General features: G+C 44.8%; 1 protein-coding gene across 1 annotated transcript; it reads left to right on the top strand.

The window, feature by feature from the left end:
* Positions 1–1,378: 1,378 nt before the first annotated feature.
* Positions 1,379–12,180, top strand: dyrk3 (dual specificity tyrosine phosphorylation regulated kinase 3). Its single transcript, XM_041961387.1, has 6 exons — positions 1,379–2,243; positions 4,660–4,769; positions 8,111–8,316; positions 8,429–8,723; positions 8,863–9,279; positions 9,390–12,180. Exons 1-6 carry the CDS (start codon positions 2,201–2,203, stop codon positions 10,119–10,121), a joined length of 1,803 nt encoding a protein of 600 aa, XP_041817321.1. The 5' UTR covers positions 1,379–2,200; the 3' UTR covers positions 10,122–12,180.
* Positions 12,181–14,010: the final 1,830 nt, after the last annotated feature.

Genomic DNA, 14,010 nt, shown 5'->3' with positions numbered 1-14,010 from the left:
TGCAATAAGCAGATCAGTTTATAGGCATTGTCACCCTACTCTCTCTATACACCACCATCTAATAATAATCAGCATGGCCAAGCAGGCCTTAAAGGCTGGCTGCTGCCCAGAGGGCCTTCTGAAACTGTGTCAGTATGCTTATTTATGGCAGCAAATATAGACAGACCCCTCTTCTCACCTCTGAGAAAGAGCTAAGATTAGCATCATCCTCTGCCCAGCATGTATCACTGTCTGAATTTAGCCCGTTCCCCTTCTCATGCCTGCCCGGTCTCACTCCGTCTGTCCTCTGCCCTGCCCCTAACTATATCTAGCCCTGTATAGATCTCCATACCCTCTCCAGTTTCAGTCCACCGTTCAGCTTTCCAGTGCAAAGTGAACAACCAACAGCACGGTGTAGGCCCAAGGATAAGTCTTCTCAGCCCTTGGGTTGCAACTGTTTCAATATCAATTAATGTACTCATTATTTATCAACAACATTGTTTGCTCCATAAAATGTCAGAAAAATTTTGAGATATGCCCATCACACTCACACAGAGGCCAAGTTGACATCTTGAATTTTGCCACTTTTGCTGAATAGGACTTAGTTGGGACTTTTTTTTTCTCTGATTGATCAACTAATTGATAAATCGGAGTAACTGATTCAGCTCTACTTTGCCCCTTAGGTCTTACATGCATCTGTAAAATAGCTGTCAGATGGACAAGCATTTGGATTTATATAAATTCTACCATTTCATATATCTAGAGGGTTTATAAGTAAGAACAAATGGCCCTGTTAATGGTTAATAAATAATTAACTATGCGTAAGAACCAAACTATTTAGACTTATTTGTCTTTTTAGCCTTTTAATTCTTCCGGAAGCCTCCTCCAGTGCATTGCTTGACCTCTGATCATTTTGGAAAGTGATGCAAAAATAATTTATGAGCAAATTATTACCATTTATAAAAGTGGACTTGGATTATTGTTGTTATTACCTTCTATTAATGACTTGTCCACATTCATAACTGCAAACTTAAAGCTCATTACCTTCTGTTAATGATGAATTCATATTTTCTTAACTACAGCCTTGGTGTTTCTCGCATTTATTAATGCTTTATTAAGAAAAATAACCGAGGAAGTGGTCATATTAATGACTATTAATGACTCAAGAGCCGGAAAACCCTTTCACAACCTGGTCTGTAATTCTCTTGTACTAATACTGCATATATGATTATAAAGCACATTGCTTGAGCACGTTCATACGGCTCCCGTGCAGAGACTCCAGCTGGCCGCCGCGGGGCGCCCTTCCGTCTGTTGTGTGGATGCTCGCTAAGCACCGCCCCGCTCCCGCCCTCTGTTCGCCAGCTGGCTCCAGGCTCAGTGAAGACGCCCTTAGCAACAACACACAGCTGCGTCGAATAAGATACTCGCACCGCAGAGAAGACGGATTAAACACTGCCGCTTTATTACACTCAGTACAGGTGAAGCTTTTCTGCGAAGACGATGCGCCGGTTGTTTCTGCGGTTAACATGGGGCTCGAGCACCGCTAGCGAGCTAGCCTATTTTGGCTAGCCATCCCCCAAAGACGAGTGAAGCAGCCCCAAGCTGTCCCGAAGGAGGACAAAATCCCGGGGGTTGAGACGAGCGCTAGCATCGCTGTTTGCCAACTACAAAGTCAGCTAGCCGGGAATAAGCACGGGAATGGTGCTCTGGATCGACTCACTGTACCGACAGAGAAAGGCGAGGGGCACACGGGTCAGACCACCGAGCTGTAATATTTGGACTCAAACTATTTTTAACAGAGGGAGCTGCTCACGGGCGGACGACTGTTTTTGTGGCTGTGCGAGCTAGCTGGCTAGCTAACTGAGGGAAACGACCCCCCACCGCCTGCTCAGGTTTTTCAAACTGCAGCCAAGGCTAATGTTAGCCAGGGCGACACACAACTCTGTGGTTTCGATAAAACGAGGATAAATTGCAGTCAAAGCCAAGAAGAAAGCTAGCTAATCACAAGGAGAGAACAACTCGAGTCAGTTCAGTCGAAACCGCAACTCGAGGCTTCTCGGACTCCCCCTTTTCTTTTTAAGCAAACACTGGCGATCACGGCAAAGTTATAAACGCTGTAAACTGAGTTTGCAACGTGACTATCTTGAATCTTTGTTTTCCATTTTTTTTTATTCGGGGATTTTTCCACTTCGGATGCTGGCATCACATAATAGTTGCAATCATGATGATAATAAGCAGAAAACCAGAGGGCCCAATAGCAACAGGTAATCACACAGTGTTGCAGTCTTTGTCAGAAACTATTACCTTTTGTCTCCTAAATGTTGTCGAAGTAGTTTTGCTTTTTGTCGAATGCAGATTCGGTGTTAAAGCGAGACGACAGCTGCCAGCTCACGTCAGTGTTTCTGGCATTAGTTTCGTCCTCAAGCAACTCTTGGCATTTACAGAAATATCTTGGAACTAAAATGGCTTTGATTGACAAATTTCTGTCTTGCCCTCCCCGGCTTGAATGTCACGTCAGACAGATGAAGCTCATGCGGTGGGCATTTCATAAGACGCGGGTTGTAAACATGTTTTCTGTTGCTTTGCAGCTCCTTATCGATCAGCAGTTTTAAAGCAAAGTAGTAGACATATTCAAACTTTGAAAAGTTGGGAGATCACCAAACTGATTACAATTCATCCTGAGTGGGACATGAATGTCTGTACCTAATTTCATGGCAATCCATGTAGTAGTTTTACTTAGACATTTAATCTGCTATGTGTTCTGATCAATCAAACTATTTGATGTAAGCCAAAGTCTTTGTACTGCCTATAATCACAACAACAAACCTTAACTCTTATATTTTCTGTGTAACATCACTGGGCTTGGTTTTTCTGATCTGATAAACAAATAACTGCCACTGTTTTCTCTTGTGGAGGAAAAGCGCACTTCCAAACCCATGTGCACAGTCTTCTCCCTTATTTCACGTGCAAAATGTATTAACATGCAGAAGCTGTTAAGTTTATCTAAATGTGAGCCGGGATGCGTCATGATCAGCTGTTTGAGTGTTTTGGAAGACAGTCCAGGAAGCTCTGTGTTGTTTTTCACGACTTCCCCGTAAGCGTTTATCGTCTTATCAAAGTTTGATGAGCCCTCAGATCTGTGTTGGCTGCAGGTTTTAACAGCTGTTTAGGAATTTGCACCGTAGATGTCAGCGTTGTTATTGGGATAGGATTTTAATATATTGTCTGCAAGGAGACTTTGTCCAGGATACCAGGAAGAGGAGGACAAAAAGATGTGACTTTTCCCCACTCACACGTTTCATGACACATGATCTGCTGCATGTGTGTTTGCTTGAACCTTGTTCTCTACACTTTGCTGCAGTGAGGTGAACGCCAGCTGTAGGTAGTAGTCTGGATGTTTGGTTACATAAAAGTTTGCGCTCTGTTTAATTTTTTTCCCCTCCCTGAGAAAGTTTTCCTGGACAACAGTGCAAAAAGTGCTGATCTCCCACTGAGTGATTAGTAGGTTGCAGACTGCTAATGGGGGTCTGTGCTCGCTAATATTGTGTGTGGAGCCCTAATGCCTCTGTTTGCTGTGCTGTGCAGGTCTAATGCATCTGTTTCCAGGCAGCAGGTCTAATCTGTCCCGGAGCTGGTCTGTTGACGAGCTGGGGACACAGGCTCTGACGCACCTGCACATGGTTACAACACTCTCAAGGGCTAATCGGAGAGAACACCAAACATGCCATGGTTTTGGGATTTTGCTAATGAGCTAACCTAAAACAATAGCTCTACAAATGGCATATGCTAACTCAGCCTCATTTTAAGATAGCAGAGATACAAACTGACAGCTTGCTTCTATTGAAGTAACAACTTGTGGGTGAGCTAAATGGCTGTGGAGATGAACAGCCGGCTGATAGAGCCTTGTCATCTGAGTAACTGGCTTACTCCTACAGTCCCAAATGGTCCCCTCATTGGTCTCCTCTGTCTGTATCATCTCACATGAGGTGTTTGGCTCGATGCCACAGAGGTGAGCGGCCACACACAGCACTATTGAATGACACGCACACATATCCTTCCATATGAGCTCTATTTCTGAGCACACCTGGTGTGTGCACTACATGACTCGGCCTGAATGGACAGATGGGCAGACGGAAAGATGCTGTCGTCACAGAGGCATCTGTTACCCCTATTAGGCCAATAATACCACTTGCAGCGCTAGCGATCTGGGACCCTAAGCCCTATCTAAGCTGGTCAGGTTGGAGCTGTGGCCTTGCATACAATGTATTGGACACAATAGATACAATGGATCTATCTGCTAATAATGGCCCATTCACAGTTAATGTGGGTTAGGATGTTGTGGCAGACAATGTGCATCCCCACCGGTCGACAGAGACCGGTGTTGTGGCGCGACCCTGCTGAGGCTAGCTCTAGGGATTTGTTTAGCTATACCAAACCGTTTGTCCTTTTAGTCTCAAGTCAGCTGGTGGACCAGTAGGTTGACTGATGAAATAATCAATGGGACTTTACCTGCTTTGAATAAACAAGGGCCTGTGTGCCTCTGTGGAGATTAGATTGCATTTTGTAGGTGTCGCCTCTGAACGTCATCCTCAGGCTTTATTCCTGAGTGCATGTGTGTTGCCGATTAGATGATTCCATGTCATCACGCTGATTTATTTTGTCCATCTTTGTCTTCTTCAGCGCGGCACGGCGATGGTCTATATGATTCATACATGAGAACAGACCACATCCTTAAAGACGAAGCAGATACAAACAGTCCGTCTGGGCTGCCCCCCATGCCCAAACACACAGTAAGTATACGCACGAACACAAACACACATGTACAAAGCCAGTAAAGCCGTATTTCCTGTGCTGAAGGAAGCTCTGTCTCCAGACATCCTGTTCCTCAGAGAGATATTCCCCACTCAGCCATGATCACATTCATCACGTTTGCACCCCTCCCTCTTACCCTCAGTCTTGTTTGGCAGGGTGGGTAGCTCAACTCTCTTATCTCTTATCTCCAGCCTTTACAATTCATTCAAGCTTTTATAGCCTTCAATGAGAATAACACGGTCATGTGAGTAATATTGATTGACTGCCCGAGGGCATATGAGAGTGTGTGTGTTGGAGCGGGCAGTTCTCATGTCCGTGTTAGAAGAGCTAAAGGGAAGTAGCCATTTTGTCTCTCCACAGGCCAAAGTCAATACAGATCTAACAGCAGTTACCACCCATGTAAACTTCGTAGTTTTGAATCATTTACATACATTTCTCAAGATGCAGATTTACCAGTGCATAGTATATTGACATATGGTATGATCTCCATTTGCTTGATACATCACTGCCCTCATCTGCTTACACAAATGATTTGACGGAAGAACTAGCCACAAACCATCTTTGATATGTAGGTCTGTAGTAGTAGTAGTAGTAGTAGTAGTCATGCTTAGTTATGGGGTACAAGTAACTGGTCATGCTCATTGGTAAATATAGTTGGAAGATGCACATATGTAGGACATCACTTTCAGATCTGAACAACTTGTGATTGCCATTTGTCTATTTTAACATTTTATACATTAAAGTATTAATGGCTTCATCAGCACTCAAAAAAAAGGCTGTTTCAGCCTCAATGATGTACCTTTCTGCTATGTTTCCCTCTCTGAAAAGACCCTTTGCACACACACACACACAGACAATGACCCTCCACCAGCAGAGGGGAAAAAGACTGGTTTGATATATTGTAAAGATTTATTGGGCTTGAAAATGTGACCCACAAACAAAATCACCAATCAGCCCCCCCCTTCTGTCTCGTTGTAATCCGCCATCAGTGGGCTCGCGCAGAGGTTAGGCCTAGTTTTCTATTCTAGTCCTGTCCCTTTTCCTTTTGTATTTTCTGTCACGCTCGCAGAGGTAATATCCTCTGTGAGCGTGACTGACAGTAACTCGCCCCAGTTCAGCTTGTTGTACAGTTTGCCTCGTGCTCTGTTAAAGTAATAAACTGATGTCATCTCTGTTCTTTGTAAGAGGACTAGACAAGCTGATAAAATGGATTGTAGTCGCGCGTAGTCATAGTCTGTGACCCAGCGTCATATCTCTGCATGATTTGCTGATGTGTGTGTGACAAATGTCTACATGTGTTGAGCTGCGCATCTCTGTGAGCGCATGCTTTAGTGAAGGAGAAAAGCATGCTTAGGTGTTTCTCTGAGCAAAGTGATTAGCTCCTCTCCATCTGTTGCACCATGCAGATTTGCACACAGACGACTCTCCACCCTCAGTGTTACCCGAGTTAAGAGGATTCATGCTCTCTGGTTCTCATTTCCACCATTGGTCACTTTTTTTTTAAATGTTTGTTTTCTAATTGTGCCCCCCTGCCCGCTCCATCAATAATTCATCCCAGTTAGTGCTTCACATGGAGAGAACTTAAATTCCTGCATTTGAATCTGTTTGTGGGTGAAGGGGCTCAATCAATGACACTCGCTGTGTTTGTAGTACAGCTTTGGGACAACAGCTGCTCTGGACCCTGGGTCAGCAGTAGGGCTGCTGTAATAAGACTATATGGTTACACGTATGGAAACCCTTCCTGCATTCCAGCTCTATTTTAGGACTCAAATTTACAACACAAACACACTCCAAGCTGAGTCCTCTTTCAGCAGAGCATGTCAACACCTACTTTTAATCTACATTTCCTTGTTGTGTTGTCCTTATCGGCTAGCATGGTTTCAGCTGTAGACCGGCTCAGCTGTGTGTACAAGCTGAAGCCAAGAGCTCCACGGCACAGCGTAGCGATCTAATGGGAGAAAAGAAAACATCGGGTCTAAAATCTGCCCTCGCTCAGATGGATGAAACCACAGTGCCATTAAAATAAAAAGTGTTCATGTGAAAGAGAGACAGCAAGGCAGACCCAGTAAATATGCCTCTCCAGTGTGTCTGTATATAGGAAAGCCATGCTGAGTTTATGTCAGTGTGTCTTATTAACAGCCACACTGCTTCTACAGTTTAAGAGTATAATCTAACTTTAATGACTGTCATTTCCCATGTGCTCCATAATCTTGTGGAGGGTTCTTTCCGCTGGTAAGAGAGGGAGAGACGGAGAGTGAGGAGGAATGAATTCCTGGGGTTGCTGAGACGAAGCTGTTTACTGGCAAGCAAGAGCAAGACTCAGTAGAGTTTTCCTGAAACTCCCCTAACCTCTTAAGTCGCTCCGAACAGAGGTGGATCTGTCACTTTTAAAGTTTGTGGGCAAATAACTTAAGGGGATCACAAAATGTACAGTGACTGCTTTGTACAGATACAAATACTATCCCAAGTCATCTGTGCTAATCTACAATAGCTGAGTTGTTGGTTTTAGTGACGACGACCTGTCACAATTTGCAGTCGTGTTCAACCCTAATCTCAACCCAGGTATCCAGATCATTTCAAGAAGTTAAACACTGGACCTTGCGCATTAAGAGATAATTGCAATGCTGAGCTCAAGATCACTCATACCTTTTACCTCATGGCTAACAGCTAGCAAACTAACAAGTAGGCAGGCACGTAGGTCATTTTTCATGTTTGGGGGGTGGGTCTGTTGTTCTGAATTTCCTACCAGACTGGATCTAGATCCAGTCGTGCTGGTTTAGCTACTGCTTGCACTTCCTGTGACTCTACAGTTAGATGTTAATATCTAGGCCTGCATCAAACAAAACCTGACCTACAATTGCTAACTAACTGCACATTCCTTATATTGTTTATTGGATAAATCATGACTTCATCCGCAATCTCTTAGCAATCATTCCATGTCCGTGCGTCTTGGTTATGTGTAAATAAATATATCTTGATGGAGCTGTTCTCAATATTTTTATGCCGACCCTCCTCTTCAAGCCACTGTAGAAATATTTTGTGCACGACCACGTTCAGTTGCCCCTTGGCTGAGGTCTTGTGTTGTGCACAGTGCTAGACAGTAGACATACTCACAAAGGCAGAGAGGTGCCCTCGTCATTCTATTGAATACATTCATAGAACACAATAAACTACATGTCTTGTACACAGTGGAGTACAATATTTACACCCTGCTGGTAGACCTGAATAAGCTTCAGTGGATTGTTTAACAAAAGGATTCCCTAATAGCTTTCTTTTTTGTCCAATGTCTGTCTGTCTGTCGCTCTCCTTCCTCTAATAGGTTGTCAGTAACAAGACTGTCATGAGGGATCAGGTAACTGTGCGTGGTAGCCAGCTGAAGGTCAAGTACCTGTATGAAGACTCCAGCAACAACCGAAAGATCAATGCCATAACCACAGCAACCACTCAGAACAGTGGGACCACTGGTCAGACACCCAGTAAACCTGCCCCGGTCTCCGGCCTGTCCAAGGAGCGTAGTGTCGACAGGTGAGAAAGACACACACACACACACACACACACACACACACACACACACAGAAATCTAAAGAAAATATCTTTCAGAGCAAGTTAAGTGATTCAAAAACTTCAACTGCCACAGCACTGAATCCAGTAAGGGCTCCAGTGAATCCTCCGGCCCACATGGAGGTGGGAACAGCGGGAAGCTTTGTGGTCCTCTCACCCCTGACCAGGCTCTAAGGCTGTACCGATCTCAGCTGACCACCCTGGAGCAAACGGAGGTCCACTCCTACCCAGACATCTACTTCGTGGGACCCAATGCTAAGAAGAGGCCTGCTGTAGCTGGAGGCAACAACAACTGTGGTTATGATGATGAGCAGGGCGGATACATTCATGTCCCCCACGACCACCTGGCATATCGCTACGAGTTCCTCAAGGTCAGACACATGCACTGTGTTTTCAGGCTCAATCACAATCACAGTTGAGCATCTGTGAAATAGCAATATCTCAGCACTATATCTCTCTCTGATTTGTAGCTAACCCAACTTTTATTTCCCTCTCTTTCACCCTCTCCAGATTATTGGTAAAGGTAGCTTTGGTCAGGTGGCTAAGGTATATGACCACAAACTGCAGCAGCACCTGGCTCTAAAAATGGTGCGCAACGAGAAGCGCTTCCACCGGCAGGCGCAGGAAGAGATCCGCATCCTGGAGCACCTGCGCAAACAGGATCGTAATGGCACCATGAATGTTGTGCACATGCTTGAAAACTTCACCTTCCGCAACCACATCTGCATGACCTTTGAGCTGCTGAGCATGAACTTGTATGAGCTTATCAAGCGCAACAAGTTCCAGGGCTTCAGTCTGCCACTGGTCAGAAAGTTTGCACACTCCATCCTGCAGTGCCTGGAGGCCCTAAGCAGACACAGAATCATCCACTGTGACCTCAAGCCAGAGAATATCCTGCTCAAGCAGCAGGGACGCAGCGGCATCAAGGTAGGACATTGGTCACTGGTCATTGGTCACCTGTGAAATTGTACACAGGCCCTATAACACGTTTTGTACATTTGAAATTCACACATTCTTTCCTCTCCGGTCTCTACCAGGTGATTGACTTTGGTTCCAGCTGTTTCGAACACCAGCGGGTGTACACCTACATCCAGTCTCGTTTCTACCGAGCTCCAGAGGTGATCCTTGGTTCACGTTACGGCCTTCCCATTGATATGTGGAGCTTCGGCTGCATTCTGGCTGAGCTGCTGACTGGCTACCCCCTGTTCCCCGGTGAGGACGAGGGTGACCAGCTGGCCTGTGTCATGGAGCTGCTGGGCATGCCTCCACAGAAGGTCTTGGAGCAGGCCAAACGGGCAAAGAACTTCATCAACTCCAAGGGCCACCCTCGCTACTGTGGAGCCAACACCCTGCCCACGGGGGCCACCGTGCTGACAGGGTCTCGCTCTCGCCGTGGGAAGATGAGAGGTCCTCCAGGTAGCAAGGAATGGAGTGCAGCGCTCAAGGGCTGTGAGGACCCCACCTTTACTGACTTCATAAAGAAGTGTTTGGACTGGGACCCCTCGTCTCGTCTCACCCCTAGCCAGGCCCTCAGACACCCTTGGCTGTATCGGCGCCTACCCAAGCCCCTACCAGGGACTGATAAGAGCCCAGGGGCCACGGTGAAACGGCTCCCTGAGCACCACAGCACCTCCTTCCCCTCTATCCTGGCCAAAGGGGGGCCTGGCTTAGGCACCACAACTGCCAACAACAAACTGAGGAGCAACATGATGGGAGATTCGGGGGAGGCCATACCTCTTCGCACGGTCCTACCCAAACTTGTCTCTTAGAGAAAAAGAGAGAGAGAGAGAGAGAGTCCTGTAATCTCCTCCCTCCTTCCACTTCTTCCTCCTCTGAACTCCTCAGGAGGAGTCGGAGTACAGGAGGAAGTGGAGCCTAGGTTTTAAAACTCGTTTGGTTGTTCTTTTATTTGTTTTCTACTGAGAGGTGTCGACACCCCAGTTACTGGTTTTTAATATTAGCTGAACAGACAGAGAGAGAGACAATAAAAGAAACACTCTAAAAAAAGTTTTTATACTGAGGACTTTCTTGAGCGGCTGTGGAATTTCTATACACAGCCATTGATAAGGTTTGATTTTAGATAATGCTTTTTAAAAACCTCCTCATGTGAGTGGACAGGTTCGTAAACGAGCAAATGTTTTTAACCTTTGTGTGTTCTCACGTGAGTGTTGTGTTCTTAGTAAAACACACTCAAGCACACCTGCACTGTCACTTGCCTCACTTCACACTCTTTCTTAACACTCAGAGGACGCCACCCTTTCTTGGGACGTGTTCGAGTGAAACTTGAAAAGGGCTACAGAGATTACTCTTATCAGGATAGAGTTAGCAAGCAAAGATATGCTCAGCAGACATAATTTAATAGGGAGAAAAGGAGTTATGCTCGAGCGTTGGGCCCTGCACACACTTACAGTTATCCCTCATATATACAACATAAAAGCCTTTACACAGGTAAAGAGGCATTGGCATTATGTAGTGACAAATTATGAAAACATTTTTTTAGCATTAAGTCTTCACTTCTTTGTCTTTTCCAGTTGCGCTCTTTTTCTACCTTTCCTGACCCCTGGTGCTTGCATGTCAGCTCAATATGTGACGTTAGTATGTGTGTGTGCTTTAGCTTCCTGGTGCTACTGTGGGAGACATTAAGAGGGCGTTGGACGACCTATTTACACCCCCCTCTCCTCCTCCCAACTCCCCCATTTCAGTCAGGGGGACAGTAGCTCCACTCAAACTGTCACAAAGGTGTCACCGTCACACTCGGTACTTCACAAAATGGTTTGCGTGAGACTGTCGACTGAGCCTGGCTCACTTAAACTGACTAATATACGTAGAGAGAGAGAGGAGAGCTGCAAGTCATTGTGCGCACACACACACACACACACACACACACACAGGTGTGGGTGGAAAGTTGGCTTTGGAAAGTAAAAGTTTGCATGAATGTCACCTGCTCATGCCCCTAATTGGCTGCTGTGATTGTTGGCCGTGATGTATTAATCCTAATGGAAGAATAGTGCAAGGTGAAAAGGATCATGGGATAAAATGAAGGGCGGTATGTTTTAATATGAGCCAAGTTCTTTTTTTCCTTTCAGGGGGAGGTGTAGAAGAGTTGACAGGATAGGCCATTGACAAAAAGGATCATTTTTATGGTACCGAAGAAAGAAGTGTTTCTCAGGGAGACATACTTGATACATCCCTTAATCTTATATGAACCGTGTTCCACTTACAGTCCCCTGCGCCGAGTTTGGATGGACATGCATGCAGTTATGTCCACTGAGGGCGAGAGAATGCGTATACGAGTGTCTCTGCAAAGGGGGTCTGCATGCTCTGCAATCTGACCTAGATAATCTCTCCTCCCCCACCATCTCTGTCACTGTTTTTTTTTTTTTCACTGTCTCATGTAGGGCAGGGAACCTCTTTAAACTCTCACACACATAGTGAATTATGGTGCTGTCCAAACCGCACACACACAGAAAACACGTCAGGTGCATGTTGTATGGACCACACCGCTCAAACACTGCTTTCTCTCGTCCTGCATTTCTGAAGTGAAAATGTCAGGGTTTTTACTCTGTCTCCATTTTTTTTTAATAGAAGTGGTTTCTATTGCTAATCAGTCCAGAATATCAGAGGATGTAAAATGCAGAAGCAGAAAAAGAGAAAGTTGTATACTGTCATGTTGTACTATTGGTGTGCGTTAGTAGGAGGGTGTTTGGTGTTCCAGCATGAAATCACAACTTGTTATCAGACTGAGTGACTATGAGAAGAGAAACTGTACAGTAACCAAATGAAATTGTGATAGTTTCTTTTTCTAAAGAAAATAAAAATGATTATTAACTGAAAGTTGCTGCTCTGGGGTGATTTCTGGTTCGTCACACACATTTATTATTCTGACAAAACTGGCTAGGTTTCATTGTAAAACCAAAACTGGATTTTATCTACTTGACACGCAGGGTGAAGCAAACATTCCCTTTGCTATGTCAAGATCCAAATCCAGTGTGTACTGTCCACAGAGAGCCAGGTTAGATTTACACCCTGCAAAGATTTTGTTTTCAGTTCAGTTGAGAGTAAAACTGCAGAGACAGTGAGATAACAGAGAGAGAGAAACTCACATTCAGGTAACCATTTGCTGCTGAGCCTGAAGCTGCTGCAGTTCCAGAGTTTTATCTGCTACTTGACACCTGGGGTCCGTTTCACAAAGCAGGTTCAACAAACTCTGAGTGTAACCCTGAACTCTGAGTTGATCTACTCTGAGATAGGAAACTCTGAGTTTTCGATTCCACAACAGCAGATTTGAGTTAGTTTGATTAACTCAGAGTAGGTTCACCTCGAGTTAAGCGCGTGCACCGCAACTTTAAAAAGACAGCATCAATGGAACCCCGATTTAAGGATTCACCATGGCAACGGGGAAGCGGAAGGCTGTGTACTTCACGCCACTGGAATTAGACATTTTAATGCGCTCATACAGCGAATATGAACACGTTTTTAGACGGAAGTCCAACACCGCTGCAGCTGCGAAGGAGAGGGAGACGGCGTGGGAGAACATTGCTGCTCGGGTCAATGCGGGAGTATAAATGTAGTCCTTTGAAATCACAATAATATTACAGGGCAAAACTGCTTGAATGGTTGCCTATTAATTTATTTCATTTAGGTGCAATCGGGGGAGACGCGCACTTGGCAGCAGCTTAAATTCAAATATAAAAACATGGTTGAAACAGGTAAGACCTCTGCATGATCTCATGGAGGTAGCTACCTCATTTTGATCATGTTTTACATTGTAAAGTAAATATTAAGTGGCTCCCTTTCATTGCAAAATTGGTTATATTGTGTTCATATAATGTTTTGTTTTTTGCTAACGAATGAAATAAAATTTAAAAATGAAAAAAGTGTTCTCATCTATATCATGTTATGTTAAATAATTAAGCCTATATTTAAACTAACACAGACTTTTACTCAGCCAACAGAAAGAGGCAGATGCACGAAGAACGGGTGGTGGCCTCTACCTCCCGACGAATATTTAATTCTCTGCGCAGTATCGCTGCACCTTCATCCACGGGATCATGATCAAAAGACGTTAACATGCCATGTTAACGAAACAAGTCACCACCTACTGTGCCTAATGGACTTCTCACTGACTGATATTTTTAATGATTTTTTTTAATAACAGACGGCAGAACTATGCAAAAACTCGTCTGCCGACTGAATGAATGAATGAGGAAATGAATGCGGTGTGCGGTTGAAAGAGGGCGGAGACACAGAGAAACTCGAGGTTCCTTGAGTAAAACCTGGTCCCGACCAGGTTAGGTTCATAGAGTCAGTTACTGCGGTAACTGACTCGGAGTTTAACTTACCTCTGTCTGTGAAACAGGCTTGAGTTACCCCTCTTTCTCTGGTTTGACTTACCTTCCTATGTGAAACGGAAAACTCAGAGTTTCCCTCATTTCAGGGTTAACATACTCGGAGTTTTCAGTAAACCTGCTTTGTGAAACGGACCTCTGGGACCTGTGTTAGGAAACAAAGGTGTGTCTCCAGACGGCCCTTACTTCAGTCAGTATAGTGAATCACTATATAGTGAATTGTATTTCAGTCTGACTAGGTTACACATTCAGTTGCCGCTGGACCAGTTAGCGGCCGATGACATAACCTCAAGGCAGCGTGTGATACTGA

Source organism: Chelmon rostratus, chromosome 2, assembly GCF_017976325.1.
Source record: "Chelmon rostratus isolate fCheRos1 chromosome 2, fCheRos1.pri, whole genome shotgun sequence".
NCBI classification, from domain to species: Eukaryota; Metazoa; Chordata; class Actinopteri; order Chaetodontiformes; family Chaetodontidae; genus Chelmon; species Chelmon rostratus.
This window is presented reverse-complemented; position numbering and strand designations above follow the sequence as displayed.

What these genes read in the sequence shown, in the direction of transcription:
- dyrk3 (XM_041961387.1), top strand. Translation starts at nt 2,201, where the DNA reads ATGATGATAATAAGCAGAAAACCAGAGGGCCCAATAGCAACAG. An exon ending in ATCGCTACGAGTTCCTCAAG is followed by an intron (nt 8,724 to 8,862) that starts GTCAGACACATG and finishes CACCCTCTCCAG; the next exon opens with ATTATTGGTAAAGGTAGCTT. An exon ending in AGGGACGCAGCGGCATCAAG is followed by an intron (nt 9,280 to 9,389) that starts GTAGGACATTGG and finishes GGTCTCTACCAG; the next exon opens with GTGATTGACTTTGGTTCCAG.